The sequence below is a fragment of the Ictalurus furcatus genome, chromosome 5, assembly GCF_023375685.1.
Source record: "Ictalurus furcatus strain D&B chromosome 5, Billie_1.0, whole genome shotgun sequence".
In the NCBI taxonomy this organism is placed as follows: Eukaryota; Metazoa; Chordata; class Actinopteri; order Siluriformes; family Ictaluridae; genus Ictalurus; species Ictalurus furcatus.
The window spans coordinates 20,832,400-20,847,683 of record NC_071259.1 but is presented as its reverse complement, the minus strand read 5'-3'; the positions used below and the strand labels follow the sequence as shown (position 1 = coordinate 20,847,683).

At 40.1% G+C, this 15,284-nt stretch overlaps 1 protein-coding gene across 1 annotated transcript in view; it reads right to left on the bottom strand.

Moving 5' to 3' along the window:
* The window catches only part of LOC128607891 (copine-5-like), a 100,176-nt gene that overhangs the window by 39,970 nt on the left and 44,922 nt on the right, over positions 1-15,284 (bottom strand). Inside the window, exon 7 of the mRNA XM_053625142.1 lies at positions 6,529-6,592. Coding sequence (XP_053481117.1) covers positions 6,529-6,592 — 64 coding nt within the window. The remainder of the gene's footprint in view (positions 1-6,528; positions 6,593-15,284) is intronic.

Below are 15,284 nucleotides of genomic sequence, written 5' to 3'. Positions count from 1 at the left end.
TCACACGGGGATGCCTACGTACTCTGAGAATTTGAGTGTCCCCGGTTTCTAGCCTTGGGTCACACTCTAGGGGTGTCTCCTCCATGCAAGACGGTAATGACACACACCTCCCTCACGGGCTGGAGCGCGGTCTTAGACAGCTGTCCAGCTCACAGTCTCTGGTGCGGCCCTCATCTGGAGCGGCATATAAATTGCCTAGAAATGTGGGTCATATTTCTAGCACTGAAATTCCTTCTTCCTCAATTGAGAGGTCACCATGTGTTTACAGACAACACACCGGTGGTCTCACTGTATTGACCACCAGGGAGGATTATGTTCGTGCCCCCTGTCAGGCAGGCGCAACTAATTCTTCTCTGGGCAGAAGGAAAGTTTGTCAGTGAGTGCAATGCACATTCTGGGAATATGGGGCAGACATCCTGTTGAGGCAGGGGCTGAGGCCCAGGAATTGGTGGCTCCATCCACAAGTGGTGGAGTCCATATGGCGAGGTTTGGCCAAGCGGGACTGCATGTGTTCACCTCTGAGGAGACAACACACGGCCCGCTGTGGTTCGCCCTCACTCCTCCTGCACAATTAGGGCTGGACGCCATGGTGCACATGTGGCCGAGGTCACATCTGTACGCTTTTCGCTCCATCACTCAGCTCCCACAAGTTCTAGCCAGAGTTCGCCAAGACAGTCTATGTCTGCTGCTAGTACCACCTTATTGGCCAGCTCGAATATGGTTCTCAGAGATAATATCCCTGCTAGATGGCACTCCTTGGGAGATTCCTATCCGCAGCGATCCACTGTAGACCCAGTGAACTGCGCAATAGCTACAGTCCTGGAGTTCTTACGAGAACAGTTCTCAGCGGGGTGGGCTCCTTCTACAATCAGGGTTTACGTGGCCCTCATTTCGGCCAGCCACACCCCTGTTGATGGAGCCTTTGTGGGGCAACATCCTCTATCTTCGAGGTTTATGCATGGTGTCAGGCGGCTGAGGGCCATCTGCAGGCCGCGCATACTTTCCTGGGACCTTTCCGTGGTCCTGGAAGGTCTGTCAGGGGCCCCATTTGAGCCAATAGAGTGGATCTACTGTCTCAAGCCGGAGGGCTGATTTATCACCCTCGGCCAGAACTATGGAAACTGTGGGTCTGGCCCCTGAGGGGCACCAGCTCATAGATTCTGGTCTCACAAGTGAGGTTGTAGAGACCATGTTAAATGCTAGAGCACCATCCACAAGGAAATTGCATGCACTCAAGTGGCAGCTTATTGTCTTGTGGTGTGAGGAACGTCAGCTAGACCCAGTGAACTGCGCAATAGCTACAGTCCTGGAGTTCTTACAAGAACGTTTCTCAGCGGGGTGCGTTCCTTCTACAATCAGGGTTTACGTGGCCGCCATTTCGGTTAGCTATGCCCCTGTTGATGGAGCCTCTGTGGGGCAACATCCTTTAACTCCAAGGTTCATGCATGGTGTCAGGCGGCTGAGGCCGATCTGCAGGCTGCGCATGCCTTCTGGGACCTTTCTGTGGTCCCAGAAGGTCTGTCAGGGGCCCCATTGGAGCCCTTAGAGTCAGCCTCTGAGAAGCTTCTGACTCTAAAGGTAGCTCTTCTGCTGGCCCTGACATCTCTCAAGCGAGTAGGAGAGCTACAAGCTCTCTCTGTTGCCCCTTCCTGCCTTGACTTTGCCCCTGGATTAGCCAAGGCCTTCCTGTATCCTATGCCGGATTATATTCCTAAGGTGCCTACATCGGCTGCCCACCCTGTGGTGTTGCAGGCTTTCTGCCCTCCTCCATTCCCCACACCGGAACAAGAGAGAATGCACCTGCTGTGTCCAGTAAGGGCTCTCTGTACTTACGTCCACCGCTCCAGCCAGTGGCGTAAGTTGGAGCAGCTGCTGGTCTGCTTTCGCGGCGACAGTAGAGGTGATGCTGTGTCAAAGCAGCGCATCTCTAATTGGATAGTGGAAGCAATCTCTATTGCTTATGAGGCGCGCGGTCTCGCTATGCCTCTGGGCATAAGGGCTCATTTAACTAGGGCAGTCACCTCCGCAAAGGCTTTGTCCAAAGGGGTATCCTTGTCCAAAGGGGTGTGTGCTGCTGCAGGGTGGTCTATGCCACACACATTCATTCGTTATTACAGCCTGGATATTCATTCCACCCTGGGCTCGAGTGTATTGCAGTAACCCTCGGGCTTGGATCTTTTTGAACAGGCCATACCCTCGGTATGACGTATTGGGTATTCTCGTTCCCATAGTGTTATGCTAAACGCAACGTCAAAGTTCCCTTTGAAAGGGAACGTCTGGGTTACGCATGTAACCCTGTTCCCTGAGAAGGGAACGAGACATTGCGTAGCTTTGTCATACCAGGGCAGGCCTGTGAATTGCGTCTTCACTTCAGGTAATAGAGGCTGATGGCACAGTTCATAGGTGACATATTTATATCACGCGATGTGCTTAATTGCCACGTCACCTGATCATGGCAGGCCTATAAATAGGCATGATTTTACACAAGCTTCAGATGCCGGTCGCGTAGTGTCATGCTACATAGTGTCATGCTAAACGCAATGTCTCATTCCCTTCTCAGGGAAAAGGGTTACATGCGTAACCCAGACGTTTCCTGCTCTTTTTCAGTGTGATAACAGACTATTTGGATTTGCTGGATTGTTATGGACATGACTTGAAGACACAGCCTAGTCCTTACCTAAATTACTGGAGACAAATTAACATGTCCTCGGTAATCTTATCTTGAGCTTTGTCATGTCTCATGTCTGTTTTTGTTTTGAAACATTTCCCCAAATCCAATTCCCTGAATCCTCAGCAAAGTAGCACAAACATTTCCCAGAATTCTCAGCTAGCCCATGTGCTCCAAGCCACATCACCTCACCAGTCACAAGTGCCCTCTAAGCACATCTCCCTGTTTATCAGTAAGTATCCCAAGTTCCCTTTAGTCCATGGGCACAAGCACAACCACAAAGTCCATGACTTTTATCAGAATTAGAATCCAGAATGTTTTTATCCTCCAAGTATAGAGTGTACAAGGATTTCATTTATTTATTTATTTTGGTGCAGAGGACAGCACATTGACCAAAGTCTACAATACAATACAATACAATACACTATGATACAATACAATACAATATATCTGTACAGGAAGACAGTACAAATATTTAATGTGATATGTGGATAAGGCAGATTGTTGGGGTGCAATATAATTATCACTAAGACTATAATTAGTGTTATTGTGCAGTTATTGCAGGTGTTAGTGTAATTACAACTGAATTTTACTGGTCTATTAAAGGGACTTGTGTTGCATGTCAGAGGGGAGAGATGTAGGGAGAGTTTTTATTTAGAAGAATTGTAGCTTGGGATAAGAAATTGTGCAGGTGTTGACTGGTATTGGGATATCAGGGCTCTTCTTCTGGGTTGTGTTGTGAAGGAAAATTCTGAAAAAGAAAGTGAGAGTCTGCCATGATTTTCCCCACTCTTTTCTTCACCTTGGATGAGGTCAGTAAGGGTGGGGAGCTGATAGCCAATAGTTTCTTTCTGCACTTCTGATGATGCTCTGTAGCTTGAATTAGGAGTGTGAAGTTGCAGAGCTGAACCAGGCAGAATTGGAGAATGTAACTATTGATTCTGTTGTAGGTCTGTGGAATAGGACCAGTAGCTTCTGTGACAGCTTAAATTTATTTAGCTGTTGCAGAAAATGCAGGCATTGCAGGGCCTTCTTGGTGATGGTGTTGGAAACTCTGTACCATTTGAGGTCCTGGTTGATGATGGTACCCAGGAATTTGTGTGACTCTGCTCTGCTGACTGCTGAGCCATTTATTTCTAAAGGAAGGTGTGGTGGATGCTTCCTACTGAAACCAATAATCATCTCCACAGTTTATGCATGTTCAACTCTAAGTTGCACACCTGCCATCAGATTGGACTTCTGTCCAATATGTGAACTCATCTTTGTTTGATATGAGTCGCACAAGGGTGGTGTCATCTGCAAACTTGATTGGCTTGATGGAGTCACTTTCAGAAGCACAGTCCTTGGTGTACAGTGAGTAGAGCAGGGAAGAAATAATGCAACTTTGTGGAGCACCAGTGTTGAGGTAGAGCGGGTCTGTGAACTGATCATCCATCCTCATGTACTGTTTCAGGACAGGAAATCGATAATCCAGCAGCAGGCAGGTGGAGGTATGTTAAGCTCCCTTAGTTTATCCAATTGAAGGTCAGAGATGATGTTATTGAATATGCCAAGGTTTGTAACAAGACCAATGCTTGTGCACTCTCTCCACACAGACCCTATGGCTGATTCATAGACCTGCTGTCCGACACAACCCCACCCTATGTCTATCCTCTGTTGGCCACCTAAAGGAGGAAGGAAACTGAAAGCACACAGTGAGGAGTACATCACAGGCCCTCAAGCTGAAGTATATCCCCTTCCATGGAAGCCCATGTTAGTCACATTAAGACTTTCCTAAAGTGACACCTGAAGATCCAGCTATGTATGAAATGTGAGAAATTTGAATTTCACATCCCTAAAGTTGTTAACATGGAGGTATTGATGATATTGAAGTTCAAGTTCAGCACCATCACTGGGTGGCCAATCCCTGATATTTTTCATAAATTCCTAGGCATCACCAACCCACACCTTATACTTTCCATTATCATGGAGGTTGATACCAGCAACAGGGACCCTTAAGACCCTTAAAACTCCATCTAGTGACCTTGTTTTCCAAAAGCATTTCCAGCTGAGTGCAATTATGTCTTTAGGTACAGAGAGCTTCTGGCTATAAAAATGGTGCTGGAAGAGTGTCACCAATAGCACAGTACCCCTTTGTCTAAAGTAGCTGAAGATAGCTAAGTGGTTGAACCCATGACAAGGGTGATTACTCTTTTACTCACATTTTAATTTCATGTTTTTTTTTCTCAACCTGGTTCCAAGGAAACCAACATGGACACATTCTAAAGCCTTTATCCCACTCCTCCCTGAGATGAGACCGCAAAACCTATATAGAACCTATAATTTGTGAGTCCCACTTTGTTGGTGTCATAAGATGGGACATTGAACAAGAAATAGCTCAAACACATAATAAGCAACCAGCCCTTTCATCATGCCCTGCCAGCATCTCTAATCCAAAATGACCTTATCAATACCGTAGACCACCTATGGTGCCCTCCACTAATATCGGCACCCTTGGTAAATATGAGCAAAGAAGGCTGTGAAAATGTGTGATTATTGTCATTTTGATCTTTTGTTCAAAAAATTCACAAAAAATTCTCTGCTCTAATGGATATCAAACAATTGTAAACACAACACAGGATTATAAAAAAAATCTTTGTTAAATATAGGTGTGCAACAATTATTGGCACCCTTTTAGTCAATACTTTGTGCTACCTCCCTTTGCCAAGATAACAGCTCTGAGTTTTCTCCTATAATGCCTGATGAGGTTGGAGAATACATGGCAAGGGATCTGAGACATTCCTCCATACAGAATCTCTCCAGATCCTTCAAATTTTGAGGTTCATGCTGGTGGATGCTCCTCTTCAGTTCACCCCACAGGTTTTCTATGGGTTTCAAGTCAGGGGAATGGGATGGCCATGGCAGGACCTTGGTTTGCTTCTACTCAGACATCCATGAGAAGCCTCCACCTGCATGAAGCCTCAATAATTTTAAATGTTTTTTTGTTTTTTTTTTCTATTCAGGTTCCTTCTGATCCTCATGATTTGTATAATTCATCAAAAAAAATTTCTATTAGAAGTAATTTTATCTTTTGATAAAGAGCCTCTTATCCTTCCAGCTAGTGTTGTTCACTGTGACTCTATAAAATTGCAATTACAGTAGATGCATCCATACATAGGAAATGCATAAGCCATTATACTGAATAATCTCTCCAGTAATTCTAGCTCCTTATCACAAATGATGAACGCAAGACCTAAAGCAAAAAATGTACTAGAAAGTTCTCAACGCCACATAGGTCTCCCAGGATGTCTCAGGATTCTAAACCTCTCAAGCATTTGAAATAAACTTCAGACTCAAAGTTGCACTTGAACTGACCAAAGAGGAATGCTGACATATTAGAAACTGTCCTACAAGGTCTGAAGAAACACTTTGATTAATTTTTGTTAAAGCTTTATGGCACAAAAGCAGAACTGAAAAATATTGTGCCAATCATTGTGTTGATCTTTATTGTCATGTTAATAAATACTTGAATGGCATCTCTTGGTCTGGAAAAAGTATATATATGCATCGTGTGTGTGTGTGTGTGTGTGTGTGTGTGTGTCTGTGTGTGTGTGTGTGTGTGTGTGTGTGTGTGTGTGTGTGTGTGTGTGTGTGAAAATGACTATTCTGGGGTTTTTTTTTCTGAGCCTTGGCTTGGAAAATGGCTTCAGCTATACAGGTATGTTTAATCTTCATTACATAATAGGAAAGCTGAGTACTACAGTAAAGAAATAAACTGCCTAGTATGAGCTTCACTTTTAAAAAGTTAATTGAGCATCACAACAAATTATGTTTAGCAGAGTTGTACTCTGTTACAATATTTACATAAATGGCACACTTACCCTGCAGTTTCCCAGTTCCTCTGCTGTTAAAATGATAGTGCCACATTTTTTCCCTGGAATGCCCCTAAAAACAAGCCAAAATAAGTGTATATCAATCAATTGTACTTTCTTAAGCAGAATATAGTAAAGAAATTAGTGAAGAAATTAGTAACACAGTGAATATTTTTTGTAATAATAGGGTATATCAAATATATTTAATATACAGCTAATATATTTATCATATTGTGTTTTATAACTATGTCACATTTATTGGAAATCAACAATAAGAGGATACTGCAGCGACATATCAGATCCCAGCTGAATGTACTCTACATTATTATTAAGTTAGCATTTATAATAAATGCCTCCCTACTGGGGCTGTATTTGCTTTCTCCTTACAAACACACAGGCAAAAGTAATGGATAGGATGAGAATTGCATACACTGCATACATTGCAAGAATCAAATAATACAGAAAAATAAAATAAAATAGAATTAAACAGTGAAAAACTAATTAAGTCATTTTAAATCAGTATTTGGTGTGAGCATCTTTGTGTGTGTTTTTAAAATTGCAATAGTTTTCATACGAACACCATTGTGTAGTTTTATAAGGAAATTGTCCAGTAGGTTGTTCCAAGAATCTTGGAGAAATTGCCCCAGCTCTTCTGCTCTCTTTGTTCTTTCATTTGTCTCTATCTTTGCAGATCCAATCTTCAATTATGTTTTTGTGTGAAAAATTCAATATACTTTTGTCTTTTATGGCATACAAAAAAATTCTCTAGTGTGTTTTGAATGTTCAGAAATGGTAGACCAAAGTGTTTGTTTCAAATGTTTGGAAATATGAAATTAGCTTTTTTCCCGCTGGACACACTAATGCAACACTGCAGAATACATAAAATATCAACAAAATTTAAATTTAAGGCAAAAAGTATTATAACATTTTAAAGAGTTCACTAAGTCCTGACCCTCGTGAAGAGGTAAGGGATTATAAGGGTATGGTTTATAAACAACTGTGAATATAGGTTAACCCGTTTCCTCAAGATCCAACCAAGAGGCCTGAATATTGCACCCTAAGAAAAGTTTCAGTGATAGGCCATAGAAAGTAGCTGTTATAATGACGAGAGTTATCACAAAACACTGAATCCTCAGTCTGATGAATGTTCATTGTCAAAGAATACAGCTACTGTAACTATTTCCTTCACATTTTGAAGAAATATGAGTTCACAATTTAAACTCTGGAATTATCACCTAAAATTATTAACCTTCACTGTAGCTAACCTGTAATTGAAGGAAATGTCTCAGTAGTTGAAAAATGAGCTTCTGTGATACTGCATTAATTCACAGAAAATGCACCATTTCCTTCTGATGGGACACCAAAATCTTGGATGATGAAACCACTCGAAATGACCCATCTAATTTCCTTTTACAACCTCCACCAGTGAATTGGGTTTTTTATTATTGATGTGGCTTTTACTGCTCTCTGCTCCCAATGCTCCCCAGCACAGCCAAACAGAATCAATCATGTTCACACATCCCGTGTCCTATTTCCAATTGATTTGCATGTGATCAAACATCAGAACTCCCACTGGCCTTGCAAGTGTTGTGTAAAATGCTAAATAAATAAATCTTTAAGAAAGTGTTTTTTTAATTATTATTATTATTTTTATATATATATATATTTTTATATAGTACGGCACACATGCAAATCAAACTAGTTAATGCTGTGTATAGTTTCAAATTGCAAGTTGAAGACCAGAGTTTCCTGTCTGTCTGTGGACAAACATGAGTTGGTCAAGCTCAGTGAAGTTGTCGTTCATGAGGAAACTCAATAACAGTGAGTCAGGAAGAATAATAACAGTGCAATACTGGAATAGTTACTGTATGTCATAACTAAATTAGTGATTTGTAAATGGAAGATCATGTCCTCTATGGAGGACCAAACCTGCAGAAAAATAAGAATTTTCAGCTGACTGGAACTTCTTAATTATTATTTTGTGAAGCTCAACAACATTTTGCTGTACATCACAGCTATATTCCTTGGTCTTACCCATTGTTATGAATGACTATTGGCCTATGTGTTACTTAATATTTATATCCCTATGAAACAGGAAGTCATCGTTGAACAATTTCCTGTTCCTAGTCACCCAGGTGGACTGAAAGTTTTTTTTTTTTTTTAATATCAGTGGGAATATACTTCAAATATATTTTAATCATATCAATTCATAGGGGTACCAATAATTGTTGCACACCTGTATTTAACAAAGATTTTTTTTGATAAACCTGTGTTGTGTCTGCAATTGTTTGATATCCATGAAAGCAGAGTATTTTTGTTAACTTTTTTAACAAAAGATCAAAAGGTTAAACAATAAAGACAATTTTTCACAGCCTTCTTTGCTCATATTTACCAAGGGTGCCAATATTAGTGGAGAGCATTATGTTCAACTGCACAAAAGAAACACTGATCAAACAAGGTTTTAACAAAGCCTGCTAACCAAGCCAGAGTCATAATGCACAGGGTAGAATATTTTTACATACTAATCACACATGAAAGTGAGGAGAGCAAGTCCAGAGATGTGATTCAGTAGTATGCTTGTTATTTACCACCACTATTTACAGAGCTTTTTTCCTTTTGGGCCAGCCATGCTTTAGCATCTAATTTTGTATGGGCAGGCTGATTGTAGATGAGGATGTGATTTATGACGGCACTTCTGAGCCTAATAAGTTGCACTCTGTTTGTGTGGCAAATTTTGCATTCTACATCAGGAATCATTTAAATTCTGGCAGAGCTTTGGGCAGATCCTGGGATTGCAATTTGGTTTCTGCTCAGGCATGTCCTACAATAGGACACAACATTAAGTTCCAGGCAATAAAAAATGTTCCAATTAAATGCAGGGTCAAGCAATGCTTTTTGCTGCGCGTTGACATATCCCACAACGTGCAGATAATGTCCTCCTCTGTGACTTTGGGGGAAAAAAAATAAAAAAACAAAAACATAATGCAATTTAACTGGAAACAGCATTGTCATATGAAACGTCAGGGAGGGGGAGGCATCTTGGGAGGTGTGCACATGTACTCATTAGGATGAAAAATGGTGCTGGTATTTAAACAAGAGTGCAAACTGTCATGTGTCAGGTGCAGGAAAATTGGTATTTGGACATACAGCTCAGGATGTGATGCAAGAAGCTCAAAGCAAACATCACTATTAAGGTCATCAATATGCCAATGCCCATCAGATTTCACTAAAATACAAATGGGAAATGGGAAAAAAGAGGGGGAAAAAAACATGTTTATAGCCAGAGTCAGGAACAACAGCAGTGGCAGAGTGATATAGAGGGACATGGAAACTCATGTGTTTTCAGGCAGGCAAAGGGTCTACCAGAATGTTCTGAAATAAACACCAATTTTTCAGTGAGATAAGCTGTGCAGTCACAGACCGTTGGTCCATCAGAAACATTAAATATTCAGTTTAGACCAGAAATAAATGAAAGAGGACATTTGACTCATCATGTGAAACTAAGACAATTAAAGCTTTTAGTGAAATTTGCTGGATGACAGCTATTCTAAACACAACACATGGCTAATCACAGTGACAGCATTAAGAAAACTCTATCAGCATAGAGTCAGAAACATAATCATGTTGATTTTCAACACAGCCACTGACAGTGATTATGTATAGTAGGATATAAAATAACCTGATCTTTCATATTGATTTGTGATTTCAGTGCTTGCAGAACTTGCATGTTATTTTTGATAGTTCACTTTAGGCTCTTTATGAACCATCGATAGACTGTCCTGAAACAGCCTTGAAACTAATTCTCAACAACATGTCAAATTATCTTTATCTATCTTTCCACAATATAAAGTGTATTACTAAATCCCCCTGAACTGAATGCAAAATCTTGATAGGGCTAGGAACCAGCTGATATAGATCTGTCTATAGATGATCTACTCTTTATCAAGGTCTATATACTGGGCCAACCAAATAAAGTGAAGTTGATAGTCTATAGAATTTGTATAGATTTTCTACTAAATATCTACAACCAAAAAATGTTTGGGCTAGCTGATGACAGTCACCTGACAGTTTGTTATTTTGTTGACTGGTATAGTATAAATTGTGACAGTAAGATGATGTTGGACTGGTCAGATTAAAATGATCCGAAATGTCATAAATCTGGTCATCTAAATTATGTTTAAGTAAAATATTCCTCAGGTAAGCAATGTGGTGACATCATAAGATATGATAACATGATCATATGATGCAAGTTTACAAAATAACGTTTACAGTTTACGATTCTATATTTTATACTTCACACACACACACACACACACACACACATACTGGGACAACCTGGTCCACACGAGAGACCTTTAGACACGGACTCCACAGACTCATTCTCATGAACAAAATTAACATGCAACACCTTATGGTGAGCCTACCAAGCTGGAGGTCCATCCTGCCATAAAACACATTGTGTCTCTCCCATTTGATATTCTGGTCATTATACATTACACAAAGAGACTCAGGGGTATAAAAACATGTAGCAGAGATGCGATCCCATCTGCATCCTATGCCGGCGACTCAGTCCATTGACTTTATAAGCTCTCTCTATTTTTACTTTCTGTATATTGTGTATTTGTGCTTTGGATAATAAACCCAGTTATTACTGTATCCCTAAATACTGAGTAGTTCTTCTGAAAGAAAGTATATTTCATTAAGAGTGCATGATTTGTATGATTTATATGGTAAGTTTTAGTGCGTTAGACGTGCTTGAAAGCGACCTCTGACAAGCTATTATAATAGGCTAATACTTGCAAGTTTAAATAAAAACCTCTGACAAGTAAGTCGGAAAGGCCTAGGTTTGCATGTTGATAGAAACCTCTGCACTAATAGAAAAATTGAACACGGAGATATTACATTACTAGCACTGACTAAAAGATTATTCTTTGGAATCAGGTTACCTAGCAAATTGGAGTCAGATAATTACAGTATCCCACAAAAGTGAGTACACCCCTCACATTTTTGTAAATATTTGATTATATCTTTTCATGTGACAACACTTAAGAAACGACACCAGTATGAGGGAGTGTGTGAGCGATGACACCAAATTTAACACACCTGCTCCCCATTCACACCTTAGACCTTGTAACACTAACAAGTCACATGACACCGGGGAGAGAAAATGGCTAATTGGGCCCAATTTGAACATTTTCACTTAGAGGTGAACTCACTTTTGTTGCCAGCGGTTTAGACATTAATGGCTGTATGTTGAGTTATTTTGAGGGGACAGCAAATTTACACTGTTACACAAGCTGTACACTCACTACTTTACATTGTAGCAAAATGTCATTTCTTCAGTGTTGTCACATTAAAAGATATAATCAAATACTTACAAAAATGTGAGGGGTGTACTCACTTTTGTGAGATGCTGTAAGTTAAGAGTTATTATAAATTGGAGTCTTTAATTAAATGTGTCATAGTCAGATATTTAAGTCATACAGTTAAAACATGCATTTAAGCTTCAGCTTCAGCAATTTCCGCCCTTGATCATAAGAGAGCAGTAGACTAAGATAGCTTTTTTTTTCAATCCTACACTGGACAGTGCCTTGAGTGGATTTTTCAACTAAGATGTTGAAAAACAAAGTTTACTCTGCCTATGTGAAAGGATTATCACTTATATATAACACTTACTTACTAATAATTACTTATGAATGCTACTTATGCTTAGGATGAACTATGTGAGATGGTAATAAGTCGACCACATCCAACCTCAAAAGAAACACCAACACATTTGCTACGACTCCTTGTAAAATACATTCACAAAACACATTGATGCCACTGTGCTAGTCATTCACCCCATGATCTTAATGAGTCCTCATCTAATGCATCCTGAAATACTTTACTGTTAAATGAGCCTTACGCATATTAAAATGCAGCAGCATAATTTATTATGGAAAAATGCACTTATTAGATTTCTATTTAAATTTTAGACAGAGCTAAACTGAACCCACTGGTACCAGATCTCAACCAAGGGACTAGAATTAATTAATAAATTAGGAGTTAAATTGTAAAAGGCAGTGGTAAGGCTATTTTTCATTAATGCTTCCTTTAACTGTGAAGTCCTGCATGGCAATGAAATCAGATGCTCTGGCCCCTTTGCTGCCACTGCTGCTGGGTATAATGGCAGTTACCATGTACAGTGAGTGATAACATTCATATCTGTAATTCTGTTATATATCCACTTAGCTATGAGCTTCTCCAGTGACTCTAAAGCTCATAAGGGTTTAGCTGCACTACCACAGCTAAACACAAACTGCACAACAAAACCCACTTACATTTACAATGAGGCTTGACCCACTATAGAGGTTACCCCCCAAACTGCCTGCAAGTTAAGCAGATTAGCTAATGCTGAGGTGGCAATAAGAGTAACACACTTCTACCAGCATTTGAACTCAGTAATGCAGGGTTGATTTTATTGTTGTTGTTGATTTAAAACTCAGAGCACATAAATAATTGTGTACTTTAGGAAAATAAGCAGTTTTGTTTTAAAGAAAATAGAGACATTAGATATTCATAGAATGTGAGCAAATATATCTTAAAATGTCTTAAAAATTAAAATGTCAACTTGTGGAGGGCATCTCTAAAAATCCATAAAGCACCGAATCAGTTTATACATTTGCATAATATGGGACCCTGATAAATTAAAAGCTAACCTTTGTGCAGCACATAAATAACATATGCATTTTCTTTATTCTGATGATCTATTCTTCTCCTGGTTTATATAATCTTTATACTGGTCCTTTCAGTTCCCATAGGTTAGTATGGTAATACAGTGCTTTTAAACATACATACAATATTGTAAGGGTCTATTTAATATATTTAATTTTTAATAAGATGGTGATCATATGGCACAACTAAGATGACCATTAAATGTGTCAGGCGGGTTCTATCAATAACCACAAGGGGCAGTGAAAATCTCCTGGATAATGAATTCCACAATGTCATAAGGAACCAACCCACTTTATGACTGACTGGAAAGGTGTTCAAATAAACCCCACACTTATGCCAGGGTAAAGTTAACTCTGTAAAACTCGAAGAAGGTTCATGGTTATGCCCATTTAGCAGCACAACCTTAGAGTGTTGTGCATCTACATAATGCCCATGAAGCAGAGATGGCAATTGTAGAGTGGCATGTCACAATGTAGGCCATAGTGTTGACGTCTTCATCCAGTGGGCCAGTCTCTGTATAGACATTGGAGCACCCCAGATATTTCCTCCATGACAGACAAACAGTTGATCTGGTGATCAGATGGCAGCCATTCAGTCCACAAAGTACCATAGGGCATGTACTGGCCATAACAGGGAATGATCTGCAGGTTCACCCTCATGAAGGCCCCAAGATCAATAAGTTGCTTAACAAAATTGAGTGATATTACCTGGGGCAGAATACCTGGCTCACTCAAGCTCACTCCAAAATCATCGGTCATCTAGTGCGCAAATGGTGGTCTTAGTGCCAAGGCATACAGTTCCCTCACTCTTTTTGCTTTTGTGATTGCTACCCAATGGCAGTCTTTAGAGAGACCCGTTTCAATTTGGCATACAGCATGGGCTCATAAGGAGCAGCCTTAAAGGGCTCTAGAACAAGAGGGAGATCAATTGCCAGGCTTTAGGAGAAGAGGCAAATCAAAGCACCTTGCCTCCAGCAAGACACCATCAATGGTACTGTGATGCATTACAATGGCCATCACATACATCTTGAGCATAGTCCCTGCATTAAAGCTAGTACTCTAGGAACCATGCAGCACACTGGATCCAATGGATGGGGTGCACACCACCTGAGAAAATAAAAGCCCTGTGTATTGGGGCTCTTGACTTCATGAGTGTTTCCTAGACTGTTAGGTCAAAGTAATCAACTTAACTTTCACTCCAAATGGCCAAACCAGGAAGTAGATAGGTGGCCATAATGTGGCTGATAATCGCTCTGTCCATTTGGGACAACAAATCGCTCTGTCCATATGGGACAACAGATCTTCTCAGGGAGGAAGTGGTGTTCTTACCACAAGTAGTAGAAAGAAGCAGTAGAAACAAAGGCTTTGATGGCTTCTTTTTAGCCACAAACAAGACCCTGTCGCCTAACTGGTGAATTCTCTTGAATCAGTGCTAGAGGTAGAGACTGTCAGCTCACTGTAAGCCTTGAAAAATCCAGAAGTCACTGCAACCAAGGAGATAATAGGACAGGATAAGAGTGTATGGTCAGCTTTAGAAGACAGGCTACCTGTAGCTCAGACTACTTCTATAGTGCTACGGAGATAGTTCTATAAGGTTTACACAAAGTCTGACATGTGTACAAGGCAAGAAGAAGAAAGAGAAAGATGGCTGTATCACAAGAGTATTTATTACAAATACTATATCATATCTTCACTACATGACCTTGTTGTGCAAGGTATCCATGTGATGTGAGCACACTTCAGTCTCATTGTAAAGAACATCATGATGTGTTATAAATAAGAATGTCTTTATCTTTACTCGGGAATGAGTCAATTAGTGTGAACTTTAGGGAGTGCATACACACTAAGTTTTCTCAGTGGGGGAAAAATGTATAGAGTTTTTATAAAATTGTATAAAGCTGGCTTTGTAGTTCCAAAGCTTTTTAGTTCCCTTCATTATTCATTTTAATGTGAAAAAAATAAAATCCTTTGACTCTCCCACTCCTGTCATTGCTATATGACATTAATAGCTGCCTAGAGCCAAAGTATATTTGTTCACTTTAATATAATACT